This window comes from Denticeps clupeoides, unplaced genomic scaffold (assembly GCF_900700375.1).
Source record: "Denticeps clupeoides unplaced genomic scaffold, fDenClu1.1, whole genome shotgun sequence".
Lineage (NCBI taxonomy): Eukaryota > Metazoa > Chordata > Actinopteri > Clupeiformes > Denticipitidae > Denticeps > Denticeps clupeoides.
This window is the reverse complement of record NW_021629948.1, coordinates 18,490-33,772: the sequence shown is the minus strand read 5'-3', so window position 1 is coordinate 33,772 and position 15,283 is coordinate 18,490. Positions and strand designations below refer to the sequence as shown.

The 15,283-nt window shown below is 50.2% G+C and overlaps 1 protein-coding gene across 2 annotated transcripts; it reads right to left on the bottom strand.

Annotated features, from left to right (window-relative positions):
- Window positions 1-700: 700 nt before the first annotated feature.
- Window positions 701-13,431, bottom strand: atp1b2a (ATPase Na+/K+ transporting subunit beta 2a). Of its 2 annotated transcripts, XM_028967075.1 has the most exons (8): window positions 13,091-13,431; window positions 5,975-6,103; window positions 5,779-5,883; window positions 5,452-5,657; window positions 4,756-4,815; window positions 4,593-4,619; window positions 4,268-4,363; window positions 701-3,770 (listed from the first exon to the last, which is right to left on the bottom strand). In XM_028967075.1, exons 1-8 carry the CDS (start codon window positions 13,188-13,190, stop codon window positions 3,606-3,608), a joined length of 888 nt encoding a protein of 295 aa, XP_028822908.1. In that variant the 5' UTR covers window positions 13,191-13,431; the 3' UTR covers window positions 701-3,605. The 2 variants fall into 2 exon arrangements, with proteins under 2 accessions (XP_028822908.1, XP_028822909.1); XM_028967076.1 differs by lacking the exon at window positions 4,593-4,619 and having other exon boundaries at window positions 13,091-13,429.
- Between the last annotated feature and the right edge of the window lie 1,852 nt (window positions 13,432-15,283).

Below are 15,283 nucleotides of genomic sequence, written 5' to 3'. Positions count from 1 at the left end.
GAGGATTGATTTTGTTTCCCATCATGTGTCACATGACAGCTGCAGCTAGAATGAGAAGTGGGAAGTTCTGACCATCGACCTGACTACATCACTGGTGATGGGGACGATGAAGATGATAATGGAAGAGAACCCAAGCTTCTTTAAAAGTGTCCCACGAACAATGTGACCTCTGCAGAGGGGACCAGGGGGTCACGAGATGGGGTGTCACGCAGGGGTCGTGTGTGTATTGGAGATGGCCTGAGTCGTTTGAGGTTAGTTGAGCCAGGACAAAGTGTGTGTTCTCTGGGCTGGATTAGAGTCAATGGGATTAAAGCCAAGCGATTAACTACACACACACACACACACACACCTGACACACACATGCCCCCTCCCGGCAACTGCTGGAAGGCCATGTTGGGGTTTTTACGGTTATATAAACGCCCTGATGGTTATGTAACCTCAGTTCCTATCTGAAGGAACCTGCCATCACGGTCATCATTTCATGAATGTGTGTGTGTGTGTGTGTGTGTGTGTGTGTGTGTGTGTGTGTTGAAATTACGTAAAGCAGGCAGCAGCGCCGCGGTTATATCAGCCCTCTGGCGCGCTGCAGATGTTCGCCACGCAGCTTTCTCATCTCACCTGTTACCACACCACAGGTCAAAGGTCAGGGGTCATCATCCCTCTCCCGTCTCGCAGAAAGAATACGAAGAATGAGCCGAAGCGTATTAAACACAAAATGTTTTATTATTATTATTAGTTCTCACTTTCCTTTTTTCATTTACAATGATATTCTTGTTTTGAATATAGGTTTCCACAATTTTGTATTATTCAGGCAATATATAATGATATCTTGAACTTCTTCTTTAATTACATCTAGTATGTAAGGAGTAGTGTACGCGTTTACAGTAACCCAACCGAGAGAAACGAAAAGTCGCCGCTACCACATTCTTACGATGGAGGAGATGGGGAGTACGGGTGAAGAGGGCGAGCACAGTTCCGATCGAGTGTGAGCGGGGGGGGCGGTGTGTGTGTGTGTGTGTGTGTGTGTGTGTGTGTGTGAGTGTGTGTGTGTCGGCAGTGAACAGGTACTAGACTCAGCTCCGGAAACGATGAAGGCACATGCTTCCTACTCGGCTGTACCGGCGTCGCATCGGAATGTAGGGCGGGGCAGACGGCCGGTTGCCACGGGGACCACTTTTGGTGTGTTTCAACTCAAGGCCGACCCTCTGGAGGAGACGTTTTTTGGTTTTGGTCCAGACGTGCATGAAGTCACGCGTATCGTTTGATTTGAAGTAGTCCATGCAGCGAGACTGGGACACGCCAAGTAAAAACCGTCCCCGTCGCCTTATTGCCTGTCCTGGACGCGTCGGTACGGGCGAATGGCCGGAGTGTTGGTCGTGCTGGGAGAAAAGTGCGGTGTAAGAGTCGCGCTACGCCTCACTTGCTTTTTGTAAACATTTCTTACGGCCGATGGGAACGCGGGGAGTTTCGCCGAAAAAGGCCACGCAGATCGGATTCCGACAAACACGCAGTCGTACGTCTGCGTAGCGCGGTCACGACAATCGATAAAAAGAAAAATCCAGATATGCACTTCTGCTGCAGAGACAGGCCCCTGAACGTCCACCTGCACCCACCAAACACAGGTACGCCCCGCTAACGTGTGCTACCTCAACATAAACTATGCTAACAAGCGCCCGGCCTCGCTAAAGCCACATCATGCGGACTAGTGCTAACTGTGGCTAATCGGCTAGGCTAACTAGACTGAACGAGAGCGGCTAGGCTAACTGGCGCCACGCTAACTAGCCGCACGGCAATTAGCGCCGGGGCCCAGGTGTGCTGTTGTAGCGGGCCAGCTAGCAATTAGCTAACGTGCGACTACGCTAACGTGTCCATCGCTACACGACAGAATAAAACCAACGAAGGGAAAAAAGGACGTGAATAAAAACACTCAAATACTGCTCCTGTTCATCATCTACACATCATACACGTTTATTTTAAAACTACCATTGGCAAATCCTGCAAATTCGGAAAGGAAATTTAAGCGCGCCCACCACCTGTCCCCCTTCGTTCCTACTCTAACGTACTCTGTCTTTTATTAAGACCTTTATTCACCCCTGCAATATGTACAGGATATTGCTTAAAGACATCTCTGGGTTGGAGACACAGGAAAAACGTGGACGGTACACGGGCGTGTGCCTGTGAGGGAGGCGTGAGGAGACATGGCTGATTCTTGGTAGAAATGGATTACGTCGAGTTCAAAATGCACACTACGCCGTTATTTTTTCCGGAATACGGGTTACTGTTTGCACCATTCAGAGCTTTGCATGCTGGGAATGGGGGTGGGTGTGTCCGGTTAGTAAAAAAAGCTCGTTTCTGTGCGTGTGTGTTGAATGCAAGCGTAGCACGGTGCAATGAAACAGCCATAAACAAGAATAAGAGTACTTACATAATAAATTTCGACAAAATGAACAAGCATTATATAGGTTAAGTATAAATGAGGTCAGTTTCATTAACACTTCTTCAATGAACGAACAAATAAATATGTGCATGTCTGTAAAAATAAATAAGGAAATAAATTAAATAAATTAACGGGGAGCAAAGAAGTCTGATTTCAAATCAAGAGAAAGGTCGGAGCAGCGAGGTGGGAATGTCACGATTTGTGCTGGAAGCCGGTTCATTTTCCCCCACTGCCGACATTTGGTCTCGTTCCTCAGACCCCGGTCAAAGCATACAAAACACACCAACCCGGCGTGGAGGGGACAATTCTGGTGCCCCCAGAAGAACTGACAACATGGCAGAGGACACAAAGGGATGGAGGAGAAGAGAAGGCAGAACGGCAGCAGGGAGGGGTGAGAGGAGAGGAGAGTCTGTCCCCAGATTAGGATTACAGATTAAAGGGATTAGATAGATATATCAATAAAACACAAGGAAACCCGGTTAGAGGAACCTGTCTGAATGAAGCCATTCATGCAGAACTCAGGGGTGTCAGACACGTGGACGTGGACTGTGAAACAGTCCCGAGCTCCACGCAGGGTGTGGGTCTGATGCCACCAAGGAAGTAGGTTCATTCTGGCTAATTGCAATGACCCACAACTACTGTCCTAACCCCTCCCCTTTCTCCCTCCTCCATCTGGCCCCTCCCTGCACTGCTCTGATTGGATGCCGTGGGACGTCACGTGTGATCGGGTGAGGACGCCCATTGGTCAATGGATGGTGGAAAGAGCTGAAAGAGTTTGAAAGAGATGATCGACATGTACAACACACACACACAGACACACACACACACACACACAGCTCCTCCTCTGAGAGGGCCAACCAACCAGGAGGCTGCACTACATTTCCCAGCCTCCTCCTTGGTGCACTGTAACACAGGAAGGGGTTAACAGGGGACTTGGGGAGGGGCAGTCACTACACCGTGGGGAGATGTTTGGGCAGAAAACAGTGCTAGAGGGAGCATTTATGCGTGCAAATTGAGTGTGTAAGTGTGTGTGTGTGTGTGTGTGTGGAGTAACATATCTAAATTTGTAACTGTTGGTTTAAAGTGTGTGTGTGTGTGTGTGTGTGTGTGTGTGTGTGTGTGTGTGTGTGTGTCTGTCATGGCAGGTACGTAGCAGGTAGATGGGACTCTAATTCTTGTCGATCCTCAGTTTGAAGGACACGCGTCCCGCAAACTTGTCCCTCTCACTGAACTGGGTGATCATGTTGGAGTTGATCTTGCACTCCACGTTCACGTCGGTGTTGAAGGTGATGTTGAGGAACTTCACTGCCACCAGCGGCTGGGAGTAGTTCACCTACAGACACAGCGGGAAGTCCACAGGTGAATCATCTACAGAAAGCTGATGTCCTGGGTGGCTCGAGTTCCTCATGATGTTCCTCATCACATCAGATCTGACTGCTAAAGCCTGACATTTAGTGTATTTTCAAATGAAGACCTTTAACTGAAGTTCTCTTTGAGTCTATGACTCTGCTGAATTAATCCTCTATATTAGCTGTCTGTGCAGTTTCCTCCAGACTCTTCTCCTTTGGATCATCTTTGTGGTTGCTCATGTTCATGCTGTTATATGAAGTTATATGTTTTGGTGTTGCTACAAAGTGCCTCCAGACCAGGGATGGAAACCACCCAGCTCTCCAATGAGAGCCTCTGAAAGGCTCCAGTTCTTCTCACCCTGCTTGACTGCCAAATCAATCAACTATTTCACATTGGAAAACGCTGACCAATCAGAACACGGCCTCTCGTGGACCTTGTCTGATTGGTCAGGTCTTCGTGCTCCGGTATCTGTGGTCCTACCTGTGCCTTCTTGCCATAGTACGGGTAGTACATGAGGTTGAAGGTGCCGTTCGGGGGGAAGTACTCCAGTTCTCCGATCTTATCAGAGTCCTCTTTCTGCGGGGAACAGAAACAAGGCGGACTATAAAACACACAGGCCAGCTAGAACCTCGGGTTCCTTCTGCTGCAGGGTTCTACCCTACAGAACAATGTAATCAGCGGTCATCCTGTGTCTGGTGGCTAAGATCTCATCTTCTTCTACTCATTACACCACTCTCTACTTATCTAGAGGCGGACAGGGTGATGGGGCTGAGTCTACAGCTTCTCTACGGACACCCATCCTTACCCACTCGTCTGGTCCAACTTTGTACCTCTGACAATAAAGCGTGAAGATGAAGCAGTAAAGGAGCAGAGGAGCAGCACACTGGCGTTAGAGGTCATCAAAGAACAGACCGTGGATATTTCTGGACGGTCTCTTGGAGGCTTAAAGTGGGAACGAAATTTCGTACCTTTGCTCCGCAGGTGACGTACGGTGTCTGACCGTCTTTCCCAGGCAGCATCCCGATGACCTGGGGACAGGAGGTGGAGTAAATTAATTATTAACAGATTAATAATCTATTTTTGAAATCTTCAGCCACACCTACAATGGCACCATGAGCACCAGCGAGCAACCAGAGGTTGGAGATGTTGTGTCCAGACCTCCAGGCTTTGAGGGACTCATCCAATTCTATTCACTGGTCAAGCCTGTGGAGGGTTCTTCAGAAAGACCAAGTACCTGACGAGATCATCAGCCCACTCCAGAAAAAATATGTAAGCCAGTGGAGACGTGGAGACACTTTAATAGACGCGGGGGGCGTGTGCTGGATTTTGTAGGTGAGAATTATGGACTTTGGAACTGGAACGTCCACTGTCTGATGGTCTTATGGGGCAGTGAGGACCTAGCGGTTAAGGAAGCGCCCCTGTAATCAGAAGGTTGCCGGTTCGAATCCCGATCTGCCAAGGTGCCAATGAGGTGCTACTGAGCAAAGCACCGTCCCCACTGCTCACTCAGGGTGATGATTAAATGCAGAGGACACATTTCACTGTGTGCACCGTGTGCTGTGCTGCTGTGTATCACATGTGACAATCACTTCACTTTTTACTTTTTACTTTATCGTTTTGTGAAACAGTGTCCCCGTCCCCGGTGATGCCCGCCGATTGGTTACCCGGTTGAGCTTGAGCAGCACGCAGGGCTGGCCTGCCTGGTAGCCAAAGGTGCGGTCCAGGACTCCGGAACAGTCCCCCAGCTGGGTGCGGTTGAACTGGCAGGAGCGCTTGGGGTTGTTCCGCACGTCTCCGCTGTCCTCCTGGATGAAGTACTTGTCGGGCTCGCAGGCGTCGTTGGTGAGGACCTGTTGTGTGTTGTTGTAGGCTGCAGGGAGGCGAGGGGGACAAAGGCTCTCAAAGAACTGGGACGCCTGGGGTCACGTGTCACTTCCTGGTCCTACTCAGCGATGCGTGCGGCCACGCCGCCCGACGCGGTTAATACTCACGCGCCAGGAAGTTGTCCAGGGCCTGCGAATACTTGTCCCAGCTCTCCGTGTCCTCAATTTTGTACGTTATGTCCAGAGAATCCATTTTTGGCCTGATCATCATGCCTACACACAGCAGAGTCGTTTACAGGTCACGTGATGCCCATGAATGTAGGTCCTGCTGTGTGTGTGTGTGTGTGTGCGTGTGTGTGTGTACCTGGAGTGCTCAAGCGGTCCTGCCATGTTGGCTGGTAGTCATCGAGTGTGAGCAGCATGACGTACATGGTGAGGCAGAACATTCCCGCCAGGAAGGTGTAGAAAACCACGTAGAAGAGCAGGATGAGGCCTGAAACACACACACACATCGCACACACACATCGCACAAGGGTTAAAACACACCCCTTCATTCACATCGTTTCGGTTTCAGGATCTTATTGAAGGTCGAACACTTAACACCGTTTTGCTGTGTTACACTAACAATACGGTAGACGTGCCATCGTCTCGTTTTCAGGCGTGTCCCGCAGGCCCCGCCTTCCCAACAATAAAATCTGAAATTTCATTTCCTTGTGTGATTCTGAGATGGAACACGGTGCGTCGCTACTTTGCTGGGTGTGTCCGTGTTTTCGTGTGTGTGTGTGTGTGTGTGTGTGTGTGCTTTTGCACTTACGTCCTGCCATCAGCAGAAGGTGTGACCCACATTTCCACCTATGGGGAGGCTCCACTTATCCTGCGTGTCACCCCCCCCTTTACTGACCAAATGTCAGAACAGACCCGGCGTAATCCTCTTTAGCACTAAACCCGTTCACCCTCTCCTCCGCTCCTCTATCTGCACGCCCCGCTTTTATCTGCAGCTCATCACATTCCCTTCCATCTCCACAACTCCCTCGTCCACCAGCATCCACCCTGAAGTGAAAGTGAAGCACAGCCACGGTGACACGGCGAAACGTGTCCTCTGCATTTCACCATAACCTTGGTGAGCTGTGGGCAGCCACAGTCCTGGTTTTCAAATCTGTACCCTACATATAACCTCAGAAAATGAGGATAAATAAACCTCCTCCTCTCCTCTCTCTGTCCCTGACCACCCCCCAGAACCTGAACACCAACCAGAACCAATAGAACTGACCACCACCCAGAACCCACAATACTGGCCACCACCCAGAACCCAACACTACCCAGAACCCACAATACTGACCATCACCCAGAACCCACAATACAGACCACCACCTAGAACCCACAATACTGGCCACCACCTAGAACCCATCACCACCCACAACCAACAATACAGACCACCACCCAGAACCCACAATAAAAAAAACACCACCCAGAACCCACAATACTGGCCACCACCTAGAACCCATCACCACCCACAACCAACAATACAGACCACCACCCAGAACCCACAATAAAAAAACCACCACCTAGAACCCACAACACTGGCAACCACCCAGAACCCAAAAACCACCCAGAACCCGAACACCAGAACCAATAAAACTGACCACAACCCAGAACCCACAATACTGGCCACCACCCAGAACCCAAAAACCACCCAGAACCCGAACACCAGAACCAATAAAACTGACCACAACCCAGAACCCACAATACTGGCCACCACCCAGAACCCAACACTACCCAGAACCCACAATACTGGCCACCACCTAGAACCCACAATACTGGCCACCACCCAGAACCCACAATACTGGCCACCACCTAGAACCCACAATACTGGCCACCACCCAGAACCCACAATACTGGCCACCACCTAGAACCCAACACCACCCAGAACCCACAATACTGGCCACCACCCAGAACCCACAATACAGACCACCACCTAGAACCCACAATACTGGCCAACACCCAGAACCCACAATACTGGCCACCACCTAGAACCCAACACCACCCAGAACCCACAATACAGACCACCACCTAGAACCCACAATACTGGCCACCACCCAGAACCCACAATACAGACCACCACCTAGAACCCACAATACTGGCCACCACCCAGAACCTAACACTACCCAGAACCCACAATACTGGCCACCACCCAGAACCAATAAAACTGACCACCACCCAGAACCCACAATACTGGCCACCACTCAGAACCCAACACCACCCAGAACCCACAATACTGGCCACCACCCAGAACCCACAATACAGACCACCACCTAGAACCCACAATACTGGCCACCACCCAGAACCCAACACTACCCAGAACCCACAATACTGGCCACCACCCAGAACCAATAAAACTGACCACCACCCAGAACCCACAATACAAACCACCACCTAGAACCCACAATACTGGCCACCACCCAGAACCCAACACTACCCAGAACCCACAATACTGGCCACCACCCAGAACCAATAAAACTGACCACCACCCAGAACCCGAACACCACCCAGAACCCACAATACTGACAACCACCCAGAACCCACAATACTGGTCACCACCCAGAACCAATAAAACTGACCACCACCCAGAACCCAACACCATCCAGAACCCAACAACACCACCCAGAACTCAACACACTGACCACCATTCAGAACCACCACCCAGAACCCACCATACTGACCACCACATTACCCACAATAGTGACCACCATCCAGAACCCAAACCCCACCCAGAATCCAAAATACTGACCACAGTCCAGATTCCTACAACACTGATGTATTATCTGCTGGTTAATCCCTTATTCTGTGGTGTTGAATTGACTGATGAAATAGTTTGGAAGTCTCTACTCTGGTGGTTCTGGAGACTAAGATGGAGCCATTTTGAAGAATCCGGCGTTAGAAACACATTTGGTATTTGTTGTATGAGGAGGAAGTGAAGTATGTTTGAAGTATCTTTTTTACCTTTAACTTTATGCTTATTAACATGAGTGAATGATAAGAAAGTAGAAACCTTCTAGAAACCTTAAGGTGGTGGACAGAAGTGTGAAATGCTGCCATCAGAGAAGAGCTCCCTGATTTGGAGATCTTCAACTTTTTGCTTCGTTTGGGAATTTTGTATTACAGAACCTCATGTGTCTTCAGCTTAGTTCTGTACTTGAAAAATGCAAGACCCATAAATCAATAGGGGCGTCCAAACCTTTGCCTGGTAGCATATTAAAAAAAAAAACACACACACAAAATGGCTGATCTCAAATCAGTCCAGGTTTTATTTACCACTCAATCCATTCTTAACCTAAGTAGAACTAGATAGGTCCTCCTGCTTCATTTCTACATTGATGAGAGTCATCCGCTCACCTTGTGGACCTTGTGAATCTACCACTGGCCTCTGTAACACGCCAAAAGCTGGACTCTTAACATGACCCACCCAGGGTGATCCAGTGTTGCCCTCTGGCTTGATGTTTGGATGTTAAACTGTCTAGCAGGTAAGGAAGAGGACCCAAATCTGGAAGGTTGCCAGTCTGAATCCTGAACTGATAAGGTGACACTGAGGTCCCCTTGACCAAGATACCGTCCTCACACAATGGTCCACATTGCTTACTTTCTGATTTATGGTGTACATTTCCTGAGGTTCTACACACATGGGAACACTTTGTTAGTAATTCAGGATTCAGTCTGTCATCTGGACATCCAGACACCATAACATCCCATCCCATCTCATCCCATGGACCCCTGCTGCGACTAATCCCAGGAGTCACTGCACATCCAGATTAAGATGGGCATGCTGGGGTGGAAGTTGGTCTGCCAAGATTAAGATCAAAAAGTCAGGAGCATCACTGCAGGATTCTGACGCCGTGTAGACCAGGGCTTTCACCAGGAACCACAAGGAGAGGAGGCTGATGCTACTGTAGATATACAACTTCAAAACTCCATCACTGCAGGATTCTGACACTGTGTAGACCAGGGTTTTCACCAGGAACCACGATGGCACCAGGCTGACGCCAGTCTAGATATACAACTTCAAAACTCCATCACTGCAGGAGTCTGATGCTGTGTAGACCAGGGTTTTCACCAGGAACCATGGTGGCACCAGGCTGACGCCAGTGTAGATATACAACTTCAAAACACCATCACTGCAGGATTCTGACACCGTGTAGACCAGGGCTTTCACCAGGAACCACGATGGCACCAGGCTGACGCCAGTCTAGATATACAACTTCAAAACTCCATCACTGCAAGATTCTGACGCCGTGTAGACCAGGGCTTTAACCAGGAACCACAAGGACAGTAGGCTGATGCTACTGTAGATATACAACTTCAAAACTCCATCACTGCAGGATTCTGACGCCGTGTAGACCAGGGCTTTCACCAGGAACCACAAGGACAGTAGGCTGATGCTACTGTAGATATACAACTTCAAAACTCCATCACTGCAGGATTCTGACACCGTGTAGACCAGGGCTTTAACCAGGAACCATGGTGGCACCAGGCTGACGCCAGTCTAAATATACAACTTCAAAACTCCATCACTGCAGGATTCTGATGCCGTGTAGACCAGGGCTTTAACCAGGAACCATGAGGACAGGAGGCTGATGCTACTGTAGATATACAACTTCAAAACTCCATCATTGCAGGAGTCTGATGCCGTGTAGACCAGGGCTTTCACCAGGAACCATGGTGGCACCAGGCTGACGCCAGTCTAAATATACAACTTCAAAACTCCATCATTGCAGGAGTCTGATGCCGTGTAGACCAGGGCTTTCACCAGGAACCATGGTGGCACCAGGCTGCCTCATTCCCATGCAAATGTGATTTAGTTTTAATTGTTCAGAACAGTTTTTATTAACAAAATTGAAACAAAGAGGTTATGGACCCATGAAGACAGAAAGACAAAACAAGTGGTAAATACAGATGGACACTTTGGGCTAGAAGGACGAGGTAAAGAAAACTCTCAGGGAGGAATAAAGGAGAAACCAGGAACCAGGTCCTTCTCCTTGTCCTTCATGCAGAGGGCTATGGTATTTTAATTTACAGGTGACGTCCCAGTCACATGAAGGACGGGGCAATCCTGAACAAGGCCAACTATCCATTGAGGCTGAAGGAAGTCATCTTCATCTCCTTCCTCATAGAATCCCTGCCCCCAAACCACGTGGTGGAGCGACAAGTCTGGAGGAAGAGTTTCCATCCACAACAAACTGAGAACAGAAGGGCCATGGCCCCAAGGAGGCAGAGATGGACACTTGGGGTGCAGGTTGTCCAGACCAAAAACGCAAATTCAACTTGGATTCTGGACTGGAGAATGAGAAGAAAGGATGTCATTGCTTCTGGAAATGATGCAAGTGTTCCTTGTTCAGTGAGCTAGAGAGGTCTCTATCTCTACCTGGAGGAGGTTGGAAATCTGGAGAACTGGTGCCAAAGGAACAATTTCCACCTGAACGTCTTCAGTACCAAGCAGGAGAGGACCTACCAGACCCCTGTCATCAACAGGAGCCCAGTGGAGAGAGTGGACAGCTTCCGTTACCTCGGTGTTCACATCACGCAGGACCTGTCATGGTCCTGTCACATCAACACTGTGGTGAAAAGGGCCCGGCAGCATCTTTACCACCTCAGACTCCGGAGAGACTTCAGACTGCCCTCCAAGGTGCTCAGGAACTTCTACTCCTGCACCATAGAGAGCATCCTGACGGGAAACATCTCAACCTGGTTCAGGAACAGCACCATGCAGGACAGACGAGCCCTACAGAGGGTGGTTCCATCAGCCGAACGCATCATCTGTACCAAGCTCCCTGACCCTCAATCCATCTACAGCAAGCGGTGCTGTACCAGGGCCAGGAAGACAGTGAAGGACCTCAGCCACCCCAACAATGGACTCTTCTCTCTGCTGCGATCAGGGAAGTCCAACACAGAGAGAATGAGGAGGAGCTTCTTCCTGCAGGCTATACGAGCTTCAACAACAACACTACATAGAACTCCAATACACTCCAGAACTTTCACTCTCAACCACTTCTGGACTCTATACCCCCAGAAATCCTGAACTTTTTCACTTTATAGTTTGACTATATATAGTATAATTTGCACACCTTCACCCCACCTGTTACACATATTTTATATTTTATGTTGGAGGTTTAAAGTGTAATATTTGGTTATATTTGCAATATTTGCATATTGGTTCATTGTATACTTGTAATATTTGTAATATTGAGGTCTGTACAGCCGCTATCGTACCGTGGACGACCGTGGACGTGACTAATAAACTAGAATTGGACATTTGAATCTGATTGTTAAGTAGCTTGTTGGAGGACAGTTTTGGACCGTATCCTGTATGAGATCTCGGATGATTCACGGCTCGATACGTAACCCCCATTTTGAGGTGCGTGTCCTCACAACATCCTGATGGACATGATGGACACGTTCCGAGGATCTTCACACCGCCACCTGAAGGACTGCCGGGTTCCTGGTCAGCGTCCATCTGCTGCCGGCCGCAGGGGACGTGGTGGAGACGCGCCAAGCGGCGCCATCTGTCCCGCCGCGTTACAGTAATACTGCAGGAAGTTATAATAAAGCGGGCGTGGATGGCGAGGACGGGGTGAGGTCAGAGTTCACGTTCCTGCCGTTAAAGGGGAGGACATGGGGCTGGCGCGTCCCTCTCGGTGCAGGAGCAGGAGGTCTTCTCTGAAGATGCCCCAGATAAGCTGCTCTGGTCAGGAGACGGCTCAGTATGGACCAGGTGACCGTGAGAAGATATCTGGCCACGGTGGACCTTCTCATTCCAAATTCACCGCGCCGCTGCCGCTGCAGATGGATTAGGCGTCGCCGGCAGCTGCATCCATCATCCTGCCGGCCGTATCTCCACCCCCATCATCCTCCTGAACGTGAGACCCCCCTCCCCCACGCCCCGGGTCCTGCGTGTGACGTCACGCCGGTGACGTCACTGTCTCTGTGGGCACAGGAAGGGTTCCGCGCAGGCGACATCAATCTGTAATCTGCATCAATCTCTATTAATCTCTCTCTCTCTCTCTCTCTCACACACACACACACACACACCGGCACAACCGCACACACACACACACACACACACACACACCGGCACAACCGCACACACACACACACACACACACACACACGAAGATCCGCAGATTGATGTAACAGGCCGATGCTCCTAAAATGAAGGCGAAGCCGAACCGTCCTCTCACATACACACACACACACCCGCACACACACACACACACACACGCACACACCCGCACACACACACACACACACACACACCCGCACGGCGGCGCTCAGACGCATTGCGCAACGGGTCCCGGTACCGCCGACAATGCATTAAATACGACGCGTCCGCGCCGGAACCGGCACCGGCACCGCCATCCGGACCGGCCGCGGCGCTCTTACGTAACGCGTCACCGGAACATCCCGTCCCGGCGCCGGTACCGGTACTCACCCCAGCTGCTCGCCGTCCGGCCCATAAACTCGTGGGTCCGCGGGTTCCAGAAGAACTCCTTCCAGCCGCCCGAGCTGCTCTTCTCCTCCTCTTTGGCCATGACGTCCGGCGCGTAACGGGGAGCTGAAGATGGAGGAACCGGCGGAAAAGCGAGCCAGCAGAACGGAGAACCGAACCGGGACGGTGCGCGGGTTTCGGGCTGAAGATGGACGGCGCCGGACTCGGTTCTTCTCTCGAATTCTCCCCCCGTTAGAACCGGACGGAGTGTCGCAGCGCGCGGGCGGTACAGTGATACTGCGGTAAAGCGCGCGGGGCTTTAAAGCGCGCACACGCGGCGCGCTCCCGCTTAGCTCCCTCCTCCTCCTCCTCCTCCTCCCTGCGTCCCCCAACACACACACACACACACACATCACACCACACACACATATACATACACACACACACACACATACACAGACACACACACACACACACACACACAGACACACACACAACACAGCACACACACAGACACACACACCAGGACCCTACACACAGGGGGTCACATACACACATACACACACAGACACACACACACCACACACATATACATACACACACACACACACATACACAGACACACACACACACACACACACACAGACACACACACACAGACATACACACACACATACACACACACACACACACAGACACAGACATACACACACACATACACACACCACAACCCACACACACACACACACACACACACACATACATACACACCACACACATACACACACACACAGACATACACACACACATACACACACAGACACACACACACAGACATACACATACACACACACACACATACACACACATACACACAGACATACACACACATACACACCACACATATATACACACACATATACACACACATATACACACACACACACAGACATACACACACACATACACAAACAGACACACACACACAGACATACACATACACACACACAGACATACACACACATACACACAGACATACACACACATACACACACACACATATATACACACTCATATACACACACATATATACACACACACACACACACACACATATACACACACACACACGCATACACACACAGACACACACACACACACACACACAGACATACACACACATACACACACACACACACACACACACACAGACATACACATATACATGCATATACACACACACACAGACATACACATATACACACACACGCACACACATACACATATACACACTCATATACACAAAGACATATACATATACACACCTATACACAAGACAGACATAAATATACAGACACACACAACACTCACACACACACACACACAAAAACACACATACACATATACATATATACACACACAACACTCACACACACACACACAGACCGGGCGCGCGCCCTGACCTCCCTTCCTCCCTTGTCTCTCGCGTGCACGCGCGCGACTGGTCTTGTGTGTCGGCCAATCACGGCCTTCCTTACTGCAGCGTTCTCCCTGCTCCACACACTCCACACACACACACACACACACACACACACACACACACACCCACACTCCACACACACTCGCCACAAATCAGAATCACGTGCATGATAATAAACGTCCGCCTGTAATAATACGGACGTGATGGGAATGAAAACGAGCGGGCGAGTGGCGCCCTCTGGCGGGAAACGTCGGGCCTGCAGGTGAGGACTCTGACCTGAGAAGAGGGTTCCGAACACCTGTCAATCACACACCTATCTCCCTGCTGCTGATGCCACGCCCGATATTCATCTGGTGTTATTTCATTCCCCCGGTGACCCTGATCTTCCAAAGTAGCGGGAGAGACACTACGTCCCAGGTTCAAACCCCACTGAAGTTGCAGTTGAGCTTTACTGTCATTTCAGGTACACATGTTAGACGGTACGTAGTGAAAGAACCTGGTGTGTCCAGGGTGGGACTGTCCCTGTCACTACTGACTGTAACACTGAGTGTGTCCACGGTGGGACTGTCCCGGTCACTACTGATTATAACCCTGAGTGTGTCCAGGGTGGGACTGTCCCTGTCACTACTGACTGTAACTCTGAGTGTGTCCAGGGTGGGACTGTCCCTGTCACTACTGACTGTAACTCTGAGTGTGTCCAGGGGGTGACTGTCCCT

Excerpts from the sequence above, each read along its gene's own strand:
- atp1b2a (XM_028967075.1), bottom strand. The coding sequence starts at position 13,190 with ATGGCCAAAGAGGAGGAGAAGAGCAGCTCGGGCGGCTGGAAGGAGTTC. Across the intron at positions 6,104-13,090 it reads CCGGACGGCGAGCAGCTGGG|GCCTCATCCTGCTCTTCTAC; the intron begins GTGAGTACCGGT and ends TGTGTGTTTCAG. Across the intron at positions 5,884-5,974 it reads GGACCGCTTGAGCACTCCAG|GCATGATGATCAGGCCAAAA; the intron begins GTACACACACAC and ends TGCTGTGTGTAG.